The sequence below is a fragment of the Ovis aries genome, chromosome 6 (genome assembly GCF_016772045.2).
Source record: "Ovis aries strain OAR_USU_Benz2616 breed Rambouillet chromosome 6, ARS-UI_Ramb_v3.0, whole genome shotgun sequence".
Lineage (NCBI taxonomy): Eukaryota > Metazoa > Chordata > Mammalia > Artiodactyla > Bovidae > Ovis > Ovis aries.
Window position 1 is genome coordinate 89,987,529 of NC_056059.1, and position 19,030 is coordinate 90,006,558.

The 19,030-nt window shown below is 37.6% G+C and overlaps 1 protein-coding gene across 2 annotated transcripts; it reads left to right on the forward strand.

Moving 5' to 3' along the window:
- EPGN (epithelial mitogen) lies at positions 1 to 18,582 on the forward strand. 2 transcript variants are annotated; one of them, XM_004009909.5, is made up of 5 exons: positions 1 to 5,227; positions 5,765 to 5,854; positions 8,397 to 8,517; positions 9,462 to 9,614; positions 11,404 to 18,582. In XM_004009909.5, exons 1-5 carry the CDS (start codon positions 5,185 to 5,187, stop codon positions 11,453 to 11,455), a joined length of 459 nt encoding a protein of 152 aa, XP_004009958.1. In that variant the 5' UTR covers positions 1 to 5,184; the 3' UTR covers positions 11,456 to 18,582. The 2 variants fall into 2 exon arrangements, with proteins under 2 accessions (XP_004009958.1, XP_060273202.1); XM_060417219.1 differs by lacking the exon at positions 5,765 to 5,854.
- The last annotated feature ends 448 nt before the right edge of the window (positions 18,583 to 19,030 follow it).

A 19,030-nucleotide genomic window follows, 5' to 3' on the forward strand; every position in this document is an offset into this window, starting at 1 on the left:
GCAGTTGTGGTGCACAGGCTTAGTTGCTCCACAGCATGTGAGATCTTCTTGGACCAGGCACTGAACCCATGTCTCCTGCATTGGCAGGTGGATTCTTTACCACTCAGCCACCAGGGAAGCCCCTTGACGGTAGTTTAAAATCAAAGATCCCAAGCAAACATGTCAGAAAGGCCCTCATTAATATTTAAGTGCCCCAAATCCCCAAAACAAACAATGACTATTGCAGTGGGGTCAAGACTATCACAATAGAAGAGATTGAAATCAACTCCACTTATAGCTGAGACATCAATAGATTTATAGGCAATGAAAAGAGTGAGGGGATCAGTAGATGGAAAATTACTAAGAGAACTTGATTAGATATCAAGGCTGGAAGGATTTTTGTTAAACTACCTCACCAGGTAGTTTGCCTGGAAAAGCTCATGGACCGAGGAGCCTGGTAGGCTGCAGTCCGTGGGGTCGCGAAGAGTCAGACAACTTCCCTTTCACTTTTCACTTTCATGCATTGGAGAAGGAAATGGCAACCCACTCCAGTGTTCTTGCCTGGAGAATCCCAGCGACGGGGGAGCCTGGTGGGCTGCCGTCTATGGGGTCGCACAGAGTTGGACAATACTGAAGCGACTTAGCAGCAGCAGCAGCAGCACCTCACCAGGATTCTTGTTAAAGTTAGGTCAATATAAAGGGTGGGAGAGGAGGAACTTAGTCAGATATGGCAAGAGGACAAGAAGCAGGGCAGGGGGATTCTCCATAAACTAACTTAACAGATTTCTTTGCTCAAACTGTGCTCAACAGTCTAATTCGATGCCTAGTTAAGAAAAGGATTCAGAGGAACCTAACTAAAGTTTCGTCAAGAAGGAAGCCTTTGTCAACACATAAAGGAAATGAAGTTGGTTCGTCAGTATCATAACTCTACTTATAGATATTATTTGGGGTTTATAAAAGATAGATATATGATTGTCTTGTGAAGGAGATTTGTAGAAGTTCCCTTCTCCTACAAGTGTCTGTAAAAAGGACCCTGAGGATTAGTGAGGACTGAATAATAACATGAAGACATGGAGGTGAGAATGAGCTTAGCAAATACATATGAAAGCAAGGGCAACAGTCAGACTGAAGTGAAAAACGTATGTTGCAGAGTGGTGGAAATATAGCTGGATAATAGCAGAAATGGGTTAGAAAAAGCCTGGATAAATCAGAATTTAGACTTTAGTTAGTTAGTGATAGAACATGGGAGTTGAATCCTGGAGGATGTTATCACTGATTATCATGAGAAAGTTGTAAAGAGGAGCTGATTTGAAAACATGTTGTGTTTACAGTGATGACATAATACATAAATCAAAGTCCTAACATAATATCACTCTGGATTGAAAATAATTTATGGCTAGTGGTGAAAATTTAAGACACAGTAATGATGCTAAAGCTGAAACTCCAGTACTTTGGCCACCTCATGCAAAGAGTTGACTCATTGGAAAAGACTCTGATGCTGGGAGGGATTGAGGGCAGGAGGAAAAGGGGACGACGGAGGATGAGATGGCTGGATGGCATCACTGGCTCAATGGACTTGAGTTTGGGTAAACTCCGGGAGTTGGTGATGGACAGGGAGGCCTGGCGTGCTGCGATTCATGGGGTTGCAAAGAGTCGGACACGACTGAGCGACTGAACTGAACTGAACTGAACTGAGTGTGTGTTAACCACTAAATTCCTAAACTTTTTGACCACTGTATACACCCTGCAGCTTTCTAATCTTGTTCAATAGTAATAGCTATCCTTAACTGAGCATGTGCTAAATGTTTTGCATTTTTGAGGTGGTTGTTACTGACATTTTGCATTTGATATATGAGGAAATCAACCCGTGAGGTTATGAAAAAGTCTCAGCCAAGGCCAAATGGGTAGGAAAGGTAGAATTGAAATTCAAAGAAAGGTCTGTTGGGTGATATGAACCAGAACCCACTCTCTTTTCTATCACTCTATCCCCTCAGTGCCCACCTCCCTGCCACCTAGAATCCTTTCTCTTATCATTATATTTCTAAAATCTACTTGCTATTTAAGATTCACTTCAAATGAAACTCATCCAAGAGAAATGCTGTGAGATTTTGACTAAGTTCCATCTCTGAACTCTCATACTCATTTATGTACACATTCACGGCAGTCATCTATCTCTACCCAGCGCTGTAGTTAAGTTTGTACTTTCCTTGACTCACTCTAGTTCCTTGAGGTCAGAGTCCATGTATGATTTGTCTACTCGTCTTACAAGTGTTGGAAGTTAGAGGCATAACGTAGTTTATGAGTGAATGGATGACAGCTAAATTCATGAGAATTACAGATTAGAGAAAGATAAGCAATGTGCTGGTGACCATTTCCTGCAAATGTCCCAAAACAAATTGTGGCTCTTAGTCAAAGAGCAAGAAAGAAAGAAAAATTGGAAGGGTAGGAGAGGAAAGAGGAGATGAAGAGAGGGAAAGAAAGGAAAAGAAACTGTAAGTGGGAGAGGGAAGGAAAAAATAAACTTAAGGGCGAGGGGCGGGAGGAGAAGGCAATTCCAGTGTTGCTTGTGACTAGAGAGAGACGAATAAATTAAAAAGACAGTAAAAATGGTCAGAGGAAAAATTGATAGATGGGCATTGCAGCTCTTCGCTTTCTTTCTCATTCTAACATGCCTCAAGAATACAAATATCCATATGGCCACTTTACAGTACCTACCATCCCCATTCTTCAGAATTGCTGAAAGACTCCCTGATGAGAGGACTGAAGACATGAACATTGGCGATTTCCTACTTAGAGTGTTAAGTGGAATCCATCAGGATGAGTCCTAGAGGAAAAGAAGCAAAGGATAACTTGGAGCTATTTTCACAGGCTCAGGTGGTAGATGAGTTTATGTATTATGTGGTTTAGTCCACCAGAGTGGAGAAATGTCTAGATAGACAGCTGTCCACTTCTCTTAGTCCAAATATGTGCAGAAGCCACAGTTCATTTAATGTTTAGATTCTTATGGTAAAGGTAATTCACTTAAATCTTGATTTTAGGAGATAATGTGAATTCCTCTAAGGTCAGTATACTGACTCCTACCAGAGGACACAGCTGGGGAGATGGAAAGGACGCGTGACCTGGAATCCTGAACACAGGTTCAAATCCCAACTCTAGGGTGTGTCCTCTGGCAAGTCATTTAATTTCCTTTGAGTCTTCAGTCTTCATTTATTATATGGGAATTAAAACAAGACCTGTTGTTTATTGCTTTCTTCACTCAAGATAGATTGAGTATACACTATATATTAGGCATTGGATATATTGGGGCCAGCCAGGATTACTGAAGACAAATTTGTGATGTGTGTGAAAACCTTCTGTAAAATGCAAAGCACGGTTAAGTACCAGTTAACAGTTCCTACAAAGATGTTGTACTATGTCCCAGTCTTTGGAATAAAGGTCTTTAACTTTATTCCTAGCATCTTCCTCCTGAAACTGCAATTGGTTGTGGTTTATTTAATCCTTTGTAAATTATTTCTTCTTAAATTCTCACCAATGGCACAGAAGGTCATCATATGACTTATAATTCAAATATTATTTGCTTAGGAAAAATAATATCCAGAAATTGTCCTAATAACGGTTAAAAAGAAAACTTCACAAAAGTGGAAATACGAACTGTGTAGGCACATTCACGTAAGCCAAGTCCTATATATTCTTTAACTTTAAAAGGATGACTCTTGTGGTAAGTGATTGCCCAAGTTATAATGAGTTCAACAAGCTCATTCTTGTGTGATTTCTAAAGCCAAGTTTATATTTGAATAGTGAAAGGGATCCTTTCTGGTAAACTGAATTTGCTGGGTGGACATGATGCAAATGACAACCTATCCCGAATTATACAAGTTTTCAAGGTACAGAAAATATGAGCAATTGAAAGTCTTGGTAGAAAACTTTAACACCTCAGCAAAACATATTTATAAATTATTTTATTATAAATTGGGCAAGTGAGAATTTATGAAAGCTCCTATTGGCACAAAAAGTACTAGCAATAATTACATATTTTGGCCTTAAAAATGATACTTTAATAATCATAAGTAGATGAATAAGGTAAGGTGAAGTCGCTCAGTCGTGTCCATTGCGACCCCATGGACTGTAGCCTACCAGACTCTTCTATCTGTGGGATTTTCCAGGCAAGAGTACTGGAGTGGGTTGCCATTTCCTTCTCCAGAGGATCTTCCCGACCCAGGGATCGAACCCAGGTCTCCTGCATTGTAGGCAGATGCTTTACCATCTGAGCCACCAGGGAAGCCTCAAGTAGATGAATAGCAAAAAAAAAAAAAAAAAAAAAAAAAGAAAAAAAACTGAATGTTATATTAAACTTAAAACTTTCTATTCATTAGATGTACCAACTATAAATATTTTAATTTCATCTTGTTGGAGATGATATTATTATTGTTGTTGTTAGTAGTATTTTGGTGCTTTACTAGCCTAATCACTGGGGCACATTTTTAAGAACTGTAGTTCCTAGAGCTTGGTAGCCATTCCATTTACTCAGAAAAATATTAAATGGCAAAAATGACATAAAGGTAAATGTTATACTCTTAAAAATAATTATTTTTACAGAACTTGAAATACTAAAGCTAAGTAGCAAAAACTAAAATGGAATATTAAACCTTTACTTTTATGCACGTTTAATTGTTCTCTCCTGCCACTAAAAAACAAAATATCTTGATTTACAGTGCAACCCAATCTGTCCTAAAAAGTAGTGTAAATAATTGCAGCTTCAGGGATATTTCTTTTATTAGCAGGTTAAGATGTTTCCTGGTTTGGATATATCAAAACTCCCTTTCTTGGAATCCTGCATGGATTGCCAGCAGCTTAGGAGCTAGAACAATTCTGTTCACACCAAGGGAGCTTTACCTGAATTCAGTTCTTTTCTGTTGTTTTAAGTACATTTACAAACATGATTATGCCCACAGGTAACAGGAAACCAGTGTTTCAAAAGAAAAACTTGATCACACTACCAGATAACACAGGTATCCTAAACAAGTGCATGAACGCCCCAAGGCTTCATGCTGCTGCCAGAAGGACATATTTTTTTGATTGCTAAGAACTGCCAGATGACGCTTCATGAAATATAAATGCAAGAAAGCCTCTGAGAGAGCTCAATAAAAACCTTCCACCCATCGGTCTAGGAGGATAAGAGCAAGATACTATTAACAAGTGCAGGAAATGGATTTCGGGGTTCCAGTATCAGTCTATCTCTTGATCAATGGTAGGTCATTTCTTTTTATTGTGTTAATGTTGTGTCATTGTAAAATGTGAACAGGATTTGCTTTCTCTGTATGAGTGAGAAGTTGGCTTTTAGCAATTGTTCTTTATGACAAAGATCCAAGCAAGGAATCCGTGGATTCATTTAGTTTCTTATGTAATGTTTTGACCCATTCCTCTCTTAATATATTTTGATAGCTTTTTTCTGAGATCTCTATATTGTTTGTTCTATACAACTGAAGAGCAGTTGAGACATTTTAACTATGATATGATAGTGTCCTTGTGATTGAGTGAGTTTATAAATGTATTCATTTTCTCTTAACAATTAGTGGGTTTCTATTTTCTCTAGCTGTAATGTAGTGAATGGAATTGATATGTATGAGAAACTATCAGAAAACTGCCCTTAGTAGGTTATGGATCTCAAATGTAGATGAAATAAAAATAGAACAGATGTGGGAAGAGACAGAATAACTTTTGATCTGTTGCTTGTACGTAGAAGGAGGCTCGCCTGCTAAAGATGCCTTTCCCCTCCTTCACACAGCAATGACAGCACTGACTGGAGAGGCAGCCAGGACTATAAGCCCCCCAGTCACAACCCAGCAGAGTAACTGGACAGTTAACAAAACAGAAGGTATTTTTCTTCACACGTTTGTATTTCAAGTGACTTTTTAAAAAAATGTTTGAGCGAAATTTGGATTGTGATAAAAGCAACGCTGGAAATTTTTAAACATATATCTTATTATTAAACAATCTTTTATCGGGACATTGTGAAATGGAAGTGGCAGGTACACATGTCGCAGAGAATCATCTTTTTAAAAGGAAGAAGTGGAGCAGGTGAGAGAAAGTTGTCTTCAGTTACAGTCCTGGATGTGAAACCTGCCACACTTTCTGCCTGATTCCTGCTGAGTTCCCAATAATCCAGGCACGTCTAAAGGCAATTTGTCCCCATTTTGACATTCTCGATGAGTAACAATATTTTGATCTGTGATTATGAGCTCTTGCAGCCAAAAAAAATCTGGCAAGCAGATGAAGCCTTAATCCACCTTCTCTAATCTTGGGAAACGTCTTTTTTCTAGCTTGTCTTTGGGGTTTTTTTGTTGTTTTAGTGTACGCTGTATTTCCCAACCACTTGTACCAAATTTTTGTTGTTGATGGTGATGACATATTTTATTATTGTTATTAAAATAGTTTCTGGCCATTGTTGAGCATCAGCATGTTTCCAAACTCTTTGAACTCTTAGAGGTGAATTTAGGAAGCTTGTTATCTGCCAAGACCTGTGTATCAGGTGGCTGTGATTCTCAGGCAAATCAAATATCACCCCCTGATGGGAAGATGGGCTTTGTGATTTACAACAAAAGAAACACCATATCTTGCTCTCAGAGCCTGGCAAATAAAAGAAGATGAAGTCAAATACTTTGTTTGTGAACATGAAAGATAGTAATACTTAAGTATTCTTCATTTCACCAATAACTTTATATTTTAAAAACTTCCTTAAAATATTTTACCCATTTGAATTTTTGAGCATATATTAATTTGAAAAACAAAATGTGCGGCTTTTAGGATAACTTTTAGCCAAATTCTTCATGTCTCCGAGACTTTAAACAAAGAGAAAGCATCCTTGTGGGAAGATAATACTGTTGAAATTAAAGAAGTACAGTTCCCTCTGTGTCGTAACAGTTTGCCCATCACCACCGTTTTTCTTCCCTATTAGTGAACTGCAAATCAATAGCCTCCAAGTTACAGGCAATAATATTGGAAAGAAAAGGGATTGAATATGTCACTTCAGTAGTTTTCCTTTGTGTTCTTGATTGGGGAATTCTAGTTTCCTGCTTATTGTTTAATCTAAAAACTCTGAATCCAGCACCTCAGGAAAATTTTTGTGAAGTTATAATTAATATTCTTGTCCTTAGGTGGAAGATGAGTCTACTGTCTCCTTAAAAATATCTTCTTTCAGTTCTCACATTTTCTACTAAGTCCTGATTCAGGCTTGGCTAGTTGAACTTAGTTAATCTTGAAGTAGGAGGAACCTAGTACAGTTTATAATGGGAAGTTCTCACTGCCTTAATGATCAAAGCGAGAAATTAGATTTACTATGCTACGTTTAACAAAATGAATATGAATTTTAAGGTAATGTGCATTCTCAACCAAAATGAAGTTATACATTGAGGACATATGATGTTTATTCACAACAATGACAAAAATAAAATGCCACTAATTCTGCTTGAGAAGAATTTAAGAATCAAATATTAAACTATACTAAAATTATACCATTTTACCCAAATGTCATTCCCACTGCATAAACCCCAAGAACAGCATAGGTATATGTCTTTAATACATCAAGGAATGAAAGATAACCTTTCTGAAATATATGTATTTTGCCACAGTACAGCTTCCCAAAGGGAAGTATCCCATAAAAAGGCTTCTGGACACTTGACCGCAAAAGTTTAACCAGTGTGGTCATCTGAATAGTCTAAGAGCTAGGAATCAAAACCCAGGTTTTCTAATTCCAACTCCATGGCTTTTCCTACAATCTCATAATGCCTCTTAATTGAGTAAAACTTGTAATCAACATCCAAAGGTATTGTCTTAGCTATGTTAAACCTGAGCCATAAATTATTTCTGGCTTCATATATGGGTCATAACAATACCTCTTCTGAAATCAGTTATGGAAACAATTTCCTTTCCATTAGTTACTTAAGGTCCACAGATGAGCAAGGGCAGATTCTTGTCTCACTCCTCTGGGGAGAGAAGAGAAATCAAATTCATTATCTCACAAGCCTATATCCACATCTCCCTAAGTGCTTACTTCTCAGGTATATGAAAGCTTCTATATTAATTACCATCCAGGATACATTTGGGAAGCCTTGTTTAAGATACCATACTGACTAGAATCAATGCTGCCACCTTTTGGCAGACTTGTATCTATATCTTATAATGAAATTTCTGAAGAACAGAATGATAGTCCACCCCCACCACCTAATTTATCAATATGTCTAGATGATATTAACCTAACCTTTGTATATATAACCTGCCAAAGGAATGAATCAATAGTTCAAATGGCAGAGCGCTCAAAGAATATTCTTAAAATGAAAGGCCTTTTTGTATATGTGTTATGAATCTACTATGAAAGCGTGACCCACTTCATCTGTTAATATAGTATCTCCTTTTTCTAGCTGACTACACAGAAGTACCCATAGCCTTGAAGTTCTCACATCCTTGCCTGGAAGACCACCATAGTTACTGCATCAATGGTGTCTGTGCATTCCACCATGAGTTGGAGAAAGCCATCTGCAGGTAATTACAAAGAACTTCCCAAATCCTAGAGACGGGAGGAGGAGACTGTATGCCTCCTTTCACATGGTGTTTCATATGGTACATTTATATACACCTCTGTCTTACCCAGTAAAAAAAGGTACATGATCTGAATATGATTCACCAATTCTCTTTGTATTTGAATATTTAAGGAGTCTTTTTCTAACCTACCTAATTCTCAGTACTTAAAAGTATGGTTCCTAGATTAGCAGCATCTGTGTAATCTGGGAGCTTGTTAGAAATGCAGAAGCTCATGCCACACCTCAAAACTACTGAATCCAAAACAACTTTTGAAAAGTGAAAATGTTAGTTGCTCAGTTGTGTCCAACTCTTTGCAACCTCATAGAGTATAGCCCACCAGGCTCCTCTGTCCATGAGATTCTCTGGGCAAGAATACTGGAGTGGGTTGCCATTTCCTTCTCCAGGGAATCTTCCTGACCAGGGATTGAACCTGGGTCTCCTACATTGCAGACAGATTCTTTATCATCTGAGACACCAGGGAATCCCAAACCAGCTTTCAATGACATGCAAAGACGTTTCTAAGATTTTTATGAGTTGATTATAGGATGAAATGAAACTATGGCAAAAATATTTCAGGATTATAAAGTTCTAGATCAACTGAGATACTGTTTATGACCATTGATTTACTCAGCATCCTCTTATGAAAGAGTAGGTTAACAATTTTCTAGGTCAACTCATGGGGGTGTCCTACCTTTCTTCTCTACCAATGAGGGAAGCTGCATTAATATGGGATTTTAATCAGATAATTAGTGCAAAATGCATGGCTTCTTCTTCTTTAATAGATCAATTTTCATTTGGTATGTGCCTCTTTAAATCATTTTTATTTGTTTTCATTTTCTGAAATTAGTCATATGTGTTTCTATCTTCATGAGTTTTAACATTATACATTTTTTGTTTTTTTAAAGGTGTTTTACTGGCTATACTGGAGAAAGATGTGAGCATTTGACCTTAACTTCATATGCTGTGGATTCTTATGAAAAATACATCGCAATTGGGATTGGCGTTGGATTACTATTAAGTGGTTTTCTTGTTATTTTTTACTGCTACATAAGAAAGAGGTAAGAAAAAAAAAAACAAATTATGAAGTCACTAGATACTCATTCATTTGACAAACATTTACTGAGCCCCTACAAGGTACCAAGCATTGACATATATAATTGTCTAGTGAAAATATGGCTGTAAATCTGGCAAGTTCCAGCATGTTTGTTTTGATGCCTCTTCTCATAAACCCAGGCAAGAGGTGGAGATTTACCTGCAGTTGCAATAGGATAGCTCCAGTTTACAATTTCCCTTCATCCTCATCTCTGTCTGCCTACATCAAGTTATAAATGAATAGGACAGTCAGTCCACAAGGGTGAAGATTAACTGTGTCCTGGGCACAACTATATGGAGTGCTGAATACCATGTTTGGGACACCATACGTGCTCAGTAAATATCTGTTGAATGGACACATCAAAATATAAGTATGAAATTAATGAAAGTGTGTAACAAACTTGGGCCATTTTCCTCCCAGACGTCAACTGAGGGTACATTCAGGAGATACTGCCTACTGCTAAAAGCTAAAGAAGACAAATTTGATGCACTAAGTATAAATTACTCATGTATTAATTATTAATTATTATTTCTGGCCTTTCCATGCTGGTAATTTTACCTAAAATCCACATATAAGGAAAAGTCAAAAAATACGTGACATACATTAAAGAAAAGTAAAAATACATTTCTTTTGCTGTACTCTGTTAACTAAGTTGTCATTTTTAAAATGACCAAAAGTTATTATACAACATAAAAAAAATGTTTTCTTAATAACTGCACCTTAGAGTAAAATTTGTTATATCAATTGTGGATCGATTGATACAAAATCTGTTAAATCAGCTACATAAGAGATCAAGAAAGGAAAAACAAAGAAAAGGAAGTAAGACCTTTTAGTGTAAATAAGACAGCTGCCTGAAATCAAGTTCCCTAGAAGAAGAACTATGAAAGAGATTCTTGAGTGAGTGATTGGTCAAGGAACTACTCAAAGCTGAAACTTGTAATGAAGTAGGAAAGCTAGAGCAGAGTGGAAAGGAAGCAAAGATGTAGCTTTAGCTGAAATCTATCCTCAGCCTGATTCCACAGGGAGACCTAGAACATGAATGGCATCTCTGACCCAACCTAAGGAGGTGAGGGAGCTTGGTTTTAGTACCCAGCGTCATCAGGTGTGGATGTCAGGATAATCCTGTCAGGTAAGGGACAGGGCCTTGGAATCTCCCAGAAATCTTCAGGCAAAATCCTCTCTTGGCTGAGGACAGTCCTCTAGAGAAGGATGGTGCTACAATCCTCTAAAGAAGGATGGTGCTGTGAGCCTTATTATGGGCTTCCCTGGAAGCTCAGCTGGTAAAGAATCTGTCTACAATGCAGAAGACCCTGGTTCAATTCCTGGGTCAGGAAAATCCCCTGGAGAAGGGATAGGCTGCCCACTCCAGAATTCTTGGGCTTCCCTGGAGGCTCAGACAGTAAAGAACCCGCCTGCAATTCAGGAGACCTGGGTTTGATCCTTGGCTTGGGAAGATCTCCTGGAGGAGGACATGGCAACCCACTCTAGTATTCTTGCCTGGAGAATCCCCATGGACAGAGGAGCCTGGTGGGCAACAGTCCACAGGGTCACAGAGAGTCGGCCACGACTGAGCGATGAAGCACAGCACATACACATGAGCCTTATTAATACCCACGGCTGCTGAGGGATGGGGACGGTAAAGGGGGTATAGGTGGGACACCTAAAGCAACTGTTATACCAGAGCATTTATATAATTCTCAATAAGCTATACAAACAGCAGTCAAATTCATATGGAAACCAATGCTCTGTTTTAGGTATCTAAAATTGAAATCACCTTACATCTGTTCCGGAGGAAGACCACTGTGATGCCTTTGTAAGAAATTTTCATGAGGCACTGGTGTAAATCAGTGGGCCCAAAACTGAAATCTTCAAGTGAAACAACAAAACCTCCCAAGCTGACTAGAAAGTTGGGATCATGGTGAAATGAGAGAATAAATTTCAACGTTGGTCCTTAGACTCTGTCATCGTTAAAGCGCCGTGGGAGCCAAGGGAACAAGCTACAGTGACAGAAGTCAAGTTCACAGTTCTACTCTGGGTTTGCTGCTTCTGTGTGGTTTTTGTTCTCCCTATGGGATATTGAGTTTTACACTTCTGACTATGTCAGATGTGAATTCTCATGACAATAATTATCATCTGTGCAGTTGTTAGGGGAAGCACACTGATTGAAACCTTCCACCCTGGCCAGGCACCACAGTAACCACTTGCATGAGTTGTTTTATGACAGAAGGTCCTGGTAAGGAACAGGGAACTAATAAGCCTGCCTCCACCAACCAGAAGAGTTTGGGAAAGGTCAAAAGGAAACCCCACCTGTCCGACTACCTCCCAGAATCCTTCTCTCTGGCATCCATCTTGGCTGAACAAGGTGTGCACCACCAGGAAGGACTCAGAGTCAGAGTGATTGGCTAAGGACAACCTGAAAACTAATCCTATCACCATAAAACCCAAGACTGCAAGCCATGTGACAGAGCAGTTCTCCTGGGTTCCCTTACCCTCCTGCTCTTCGCCTGGGCGCCATTTTCCAATAAAATCTCTTGCTTTGTCAGCACATGTGTCTCCTCAGACAATTCATGTCCGAGTGTTAGACAAGAGCCCAGTTTCAGGCCCTGGAAAGGGTCCCCTCCTACAACACAGTCAGCCTAAGCAAGGCCATGCTTGGGTTCTTCACTATGCTTGCTACTGGGAATTTGGACCACAGCTCTATGGACCAAATCTGAAATATGCTGCTTTCATGGTGTCTAAAAGAATGTGATGTCAACTACTCGGATGAGATTAGTGTTACGGCACCGCCGGTGACCCAAACATGTGACTGAAGTCTAAGCTAGGGAAAAGAAAATGGAATGTCCGAGGCAAACACAAATCATCCCAAGCTTGTGACAACACTGTGAAATATGGAATAAGCTAAAGAGTTTCTGATGACTGAAAACTTATCTGGATATTGAGCCTTGAATAGGCAAAACATTTTTGTTTCTGCATGGATTATAAAATTTTGTGCTCGACTCACTAGTCCTCAAATGCTTATGTTCATCACTTTCTCCTATTGTTAGTGGAATTACCTGGTGACTATTTGGACTGACATTCTAAAATTCTACTAATGAATACAACTCTACAATTGACTCTGAAATAGAAACTGAAGAACCAGACATTTTCACCAACCAAGAGCATGTGGAAACTTTCTGTACCATTTCTGGATACCTGATAGAAGATTTATACGTGGAGAAAATGGAACATTGATAGAAATAACATTTTGAGAATTATGGTGCTACCTGTTTAATCATTATTCTTCCACCTAATTCAAATAATCCTAGGCCCCTTAATTTATTTGGGCTTTCATGTCATTTTCCACAAAGCCTTTCTAGCACTAAAATTTAATATTGAGAGAAGGGAGAAAATTTTCCACATCTGTGTTGCAAGTGTGATTATTCTCAACTCCATGTCTGTCCCCAGTCTCACCCCTCACTCTGAAACACACCACTGGATGTCATCTTCGGTGTGTATTTTAGTGTTTGGTTGTTAAAATAATAATTTAAGAATTTGTTCTTAAAGGAAGTGAAACATGAAATTAAAGAACAGTATCTACCATGTTTCTTTTAGATTCAATCTAAGACTATGGACTTTTTTTCTTATTTTCTATTGTGGAATAGATAAGCAAAATATTTTGATCATGGCATGGGTTAAAAAAGGAGTCAAGGTGAATTTTCTTACAATGGAAGCCTAGTAGCAATGGCTTCTCTTACATCAAGTTGTGACTTTTCATTCACTTCTAAATAAAACTACCTCCTGCTTTCCTTTGAGTAGAAGGCATTTCACTTGCTTAGTTTGTTTTTCCTTCAGAAGGAATTTAGTGCAGATGAATTGCACATCAGCACTTTCTGCATGATCTCACAAAGTATGCAGAGGTTACATCATCCCAAGGAGTAGGGAGGTAAAGGTTCCTCCCAATGACTCCTCTTCCTGAGCATTTCAAATAGGTGTTAAAGAGCTGGGGAGAGTCCAGGAAGAAACAATAAAGCTTAATTAAGGACTGCCTTCTGATGAAAAGAAAGAGGAAGTAAGACTAAAGTCTCTGGAGAGGTGATAAACTAAAAAGTTACAAATATTTGCTGTCTATATGTGTACTTAACTGAATCAATATTGAACAAGAAATTAAAATTCCCAAAATGCCAAACCAAAAAGTAGATCAAAGCAGAAAACCAACAGAGGTTCAGTTTTTTTCACCTTTGGAAGAGTATGCATTAACATCATAAAATCCACCCAGTGAGAAAATATGGAAATTTAGAGTGTGGCTCCTGAGAAGCCATCTGTTTGTGATCAGCCATACAAAGGAATCTTGTGCTCATATAACCACTAGAGTTCATTTTCCAGGAAGGAATCCCTAGTATTCTCATGGCAATATCTGCATTTGTAAGCAGGTCTTCAGTAGGAACATGTATAAGATGTTCTGCAACTCTTTCATTTTCTGTTTTTTCCTATATGACATAAGACCCTCCCTGCAAAGAAGCCTACCAGTGAAGATCTGGTATCAGAACTACATTTTCAGTCATTTAAGAAAGAAATGAGAACATATTTCTGGCATCTTTGACTAAATCAAACCAGCCAACAGGGTTCATCAATTTCTTTCATTTCCCGTTTTGTCTCCTTCCTGTGTCTACCCTTCAGTTCTTGAGAACACATTCTTAAGTCATCAGCATTCATGAGTGCTCATTAATTAGCCCTTTGGAGCATGATGGCAACAGGAGCGAACACTATAATTTCAGTCATGCTTGAGCGAATAAATTTACAAAAAAGGAATTATAACTGCTTTCCCCAGGTTATTTTTTTTTTTTGTATAATTATATTGGAAGTAGATGAAATTATAATACAGTTTGTCTTTTAGTGTTTCCTGGCACAATACAACCCTTTAATTTTGAAATGTCCCATTTTGCTGACATCAAGAAAATGTCCATTTATTATATGCAATTGAAAAAAGAATGTCTTAAGGAAATAACAATGCAAACATGAGTAATTGAAGCTTTGATGTTGAACAGAAGGACACTTCTCCACAGAAGACCGTGAGTAAACCATCTAATTTCTCTCCCTTGCAAACTGTAACACACTCTGTGATATGATGTAAATATTGATATCCTACAACCCACACTCATGGGAAGGGTTACCAGAATCTCTCTATTGCAAAATACCACTCTTTCTGGCTTACATCATTACTGTCTGACATCAGGATACTAGCATTTGCCAAGATGAACTGGAAGTGTTGAAATTTAATTTGTGAGGTTGGGACTGCTCATCTGGGTGAGTCTACATTTCTGTCCAATCTTTTGGCACAGCCTTATTCAGTAGCACATTCAGAAGCATATCTTCCAGATTCAGCTCCAAATTTCTGTTAAATGTTCAATGAATGCACAACTCAGAGTACAAGGCCTAAGTAGCTATTTCTTGAGAATTCAAAGTATAGACTTCTTGAGAATAACCATGTGAAAAAAATGTGATCCATCACTACATTTTACTCCTCCGCCAAAAGGAAACATGAGGGCTGTTATAGACTTTGGCCAAAACCCACAGCTTCCAGAGAAGTATTTCATAAAGATTAAGAATGTGATTATACAGTAACAAGAATTGAATTGTTTAATCAGGTCTTATGCCTATACTTCATGGGCTTTCTGAGTAATTTTTATCTCTCAGATAATATTGGAGCATAAGTAACTTAGATTAAAATTCTGTTAATACCACAGTCTAGCAAGTATCAAACTAGCAGTTTTCTTTAACAGAATGTTAGTTAGGCTTCATATCTTTCTGGAAAAACAATGGCATATCTAGATTTTTTTTAACTATACAAAACTATTGATTCAATATTGAGTCTCTTCTCAAACGAAACTGAAGTAATAGTGTAATATAGCTACCATTTATAAGCATTTAAAATGTTTGAAAAGCATTCTTAGCTTTATTTTAATTAACCCACACCTATATGCAATTAAGGCTTACAGAAGGCAAATCATTCTTTTCAAGGTCACATAGCCTTTCAGTGGCAGAGCCTAGATAGATCTAGATAGATCTAATGCCAAAATCCCTTATTTAAACCTGTATGAAAATAGTTCCCAACATTTTATGAAAAACATTAGTGTTGGGGGTTGATTTTCTTTCTTTTTTTTCTTACGAGTTTGAATATATTCCCAAGAGATTTGCAAGCAAATGAAAAGTTATTTTCTTTAAAATATATAAAATAATGACCTTGTCATGAATCGACCACAAAAATTTCCTGGTGTCATCTGTAGATTATTAAAATATGAATAGCATCCTTAGGGTGGGGCCAGAACAAGCTTCCAGTGCCTACTGAATGTACAGTCTGAGAAGAGACTTTAGACTATAAATGAACCCTGGTTTATCCACGGGATGTAGGGAATGAGTTGGTCACTTGGGAACACTTGATCCCAGCCTATGGACAAGGGTACTTTGGCAGTAACATCCTAACAGGAGCATCGTGATTGAGTTTGGTAATGAGATGAGGAGCAAGTGGTTTTCACATCTCTAGGAAAATCTTAACAACCTCCTTCCCACCACAACACCCCCAATTCTACCCTAGTGCCATATATTCTTCAGAGAAAAACAGTCAATGGTAGTGGTCCAGCTTGGGGCACAAATTGGAAACAACATTAAAAATAAAAAAATCTGCAATGAATGGATAGTTAAAGTACCTGTGATCTAGTCTAGCTGTGTGATTCTCTAACTTTGCTGGGGCCATTTGGACTGGATATCTTTGTTAAGTGAAAAAGATATTGTTTAGAGATGACCTCCACATTCCCTTCCTGGTTGAAAGTTGTATGTTGAAAATGTGCAGCCTATAAGGCAGATCCCATCCACAAAAAATCAAGATGTTTTGCTATAGAAATCTAGCTTCTAGAAAAAAAGGAGATACAGGATATATAATAGGAGTTAAAGGAGATCTCATAGATACAGGATATATAATAGGAGATACACAGCTCTGACCCTATTTTCTTAACGTAGCTTTGATCAGGAGTGTGTCCTGAACACCCAGCCAGTTTCTGTCTTCTCATTCAGGGTTCCTATGGATCTTAAAGTGTGCCACGATGGTTTGACTGGATTAATTTTAAGATCCTGCCTCATCTAAATTCCTCTGAATCTAGTCATCTGGGTAACCTGTAGAGGGCCTTGTTGTACTGCAAAACACTCAAGCCATGAAAACCTGGAAGCTGTCAGGGGCGGCATCCAGTGACTCAGATTCCCTGCCCTGCCCACACCCTCAGTCACTCTCTGCTACCATCTTTGTCAGATTTGTTTTCTCATTGTTCAGCCCTGTTTATGTTAACTTCCTGATCAAAAACTAAACTGACTCCCCATTGTGTGCCATGTTTAACAAAGGCTCCTCTCCCAGTAGTGTGAGACCCTCCACAGGGAGGCTCTGGTGGTCTCTTTCTTACCTATCTTTCCAGGGGCTCCCAACTCAGACCATCAGCTGCAGCCACCAGTTGCCCTTTGCTCTCTGAAGAGATCTCACAGTTTCTATCTGTATGTTAGGTTGTCAGCTATTCCCTCCACATGTATCACCCTCCTTCATCTCTGTTGGTCAAGATTTCATGAAATTTTTTTTTTCAAATCCTGCCATCTCTATGAAGAATTACATTATTTACAAATATTATCTTTCCCTTCCTTTGAGTTCCCTGATTATTATTTTGTTTAACCTCTCAAATAGTGCTTACATTCTGCCTTGTATTATAATGATTTTTGTTTTTGGCTAAGTTCCAGTTATGATCAGAAATCTCAGAGAGCTGAGTTCTGAGTCCCAACTGTTTACTAGCTCGGTGATAGAGAGTAAATTATTTAACCCCTCTAAATCTCAATTGCATCCATTATAAAATGGGGATAATAATAATTACACCTAACCCATAAGGTCATTTTAGGATTAAGTTAACTTAGATAGCTAACTATGTAAAATATTTAGAACACAGTACCCATTCAATAAATTTTACTTATAATTATTAAACATTTGAAACTCCTGTATATGCCTTCCTAAAAAAATTATCACATTGCAGAATTAAGCAATAAAAACCACAGGTCATATGGGAAAACTAAAGCTAGGGGTATAATACTTGAAAACTGTGTGACATTAAAAAAAAGAAACACTAAAGAAAATCATCAAACCACAGGGAAGAGACAAAGAGAAGAAGAAAAGAACAGGGAAAAACTATACAACATCCAAAAGCAATTAACACAATGGCAATGAGAGCATACCTATTAATGATCACTTTAAATGTAAATGTACTAAATTCTACAATCAAAAAACTTAAAGTAGCTGAATGTATAAAAAGACAAGACCTATCTATATTATGCTACCTGTAAGAGATTCACTCCAGATCTATAAAAACACACAGACTGTAAGTTAAGGGATGGAAAAAGATATTCCATGCAAATTAAAACAAAGCTGAGAGTAACAATCTTATATGTGATAAAATAAAGTTTAAAAAACTGCAACAAAAGACAAATAAGGGTATTACATAATCATAAAAGGATCAATTTAAGAAGAAGATATAACATTTGTAAATAAGTATGCATCCAACATATAAGCATCTAAATATATAAAGCCAATATTAACAGATATAAAGGGAAAATCAATAGTAATGCAATGATAGTAGGGACTTTAACACCCCACTTATATCAATGGATAGATCAACCAATATATACAAAACACTGCATCCTCAAACTGCAGAAGACACTTTTTCAAGTGTACATGGAACATTCTCCAGGATAGGTCACATGTTAGTCCACAACACAAATCTAAATAAATTTAAGATTAATATCATGTCAAGTTTTTTTCCAATCAAAACAGTATGAAACTAGAAATCAATTACAAAAAGAAACTAGAAAAAACACAGACACATGGAGATTAAACTACATGCTACTAAAAAACCAGTGAGTCAATAAAGAAACCAAATAAGAAATTTTAAAAATACCCCGAGACAAATGAAAATGGAAACAGAACTTTCCGGAGTCTATAGGATGCAGCCAAGTCAATTATGGGGCAATATCGTAGCAATACAGGCTAACTCAAGAAACAAGAAAAGTCTCAAGCCAGCAAGGTGACTTTACATCTAAAGGAACAAGACAAAAAAGAGAAAGCAAAGTTAGCAAAAGGAATGAGATAATAAAGATTAAAGTGAAAAATAACAGAAATAGAGACCAAAAAAACAATAGAGAAGATCATTGTAATTAAGGACTATTTTTTGAAAAGTAAACAAAATTGATAAACTTTTAGCCAGATTCATCAAGAAAAAGATCCCAAACAAATAAATGAAAAATGAAAGAGAAGTTACACCATATACTACAGAAATACAAACAGTCACAAGAGACTACTACAAACAATTATACAACTACAAA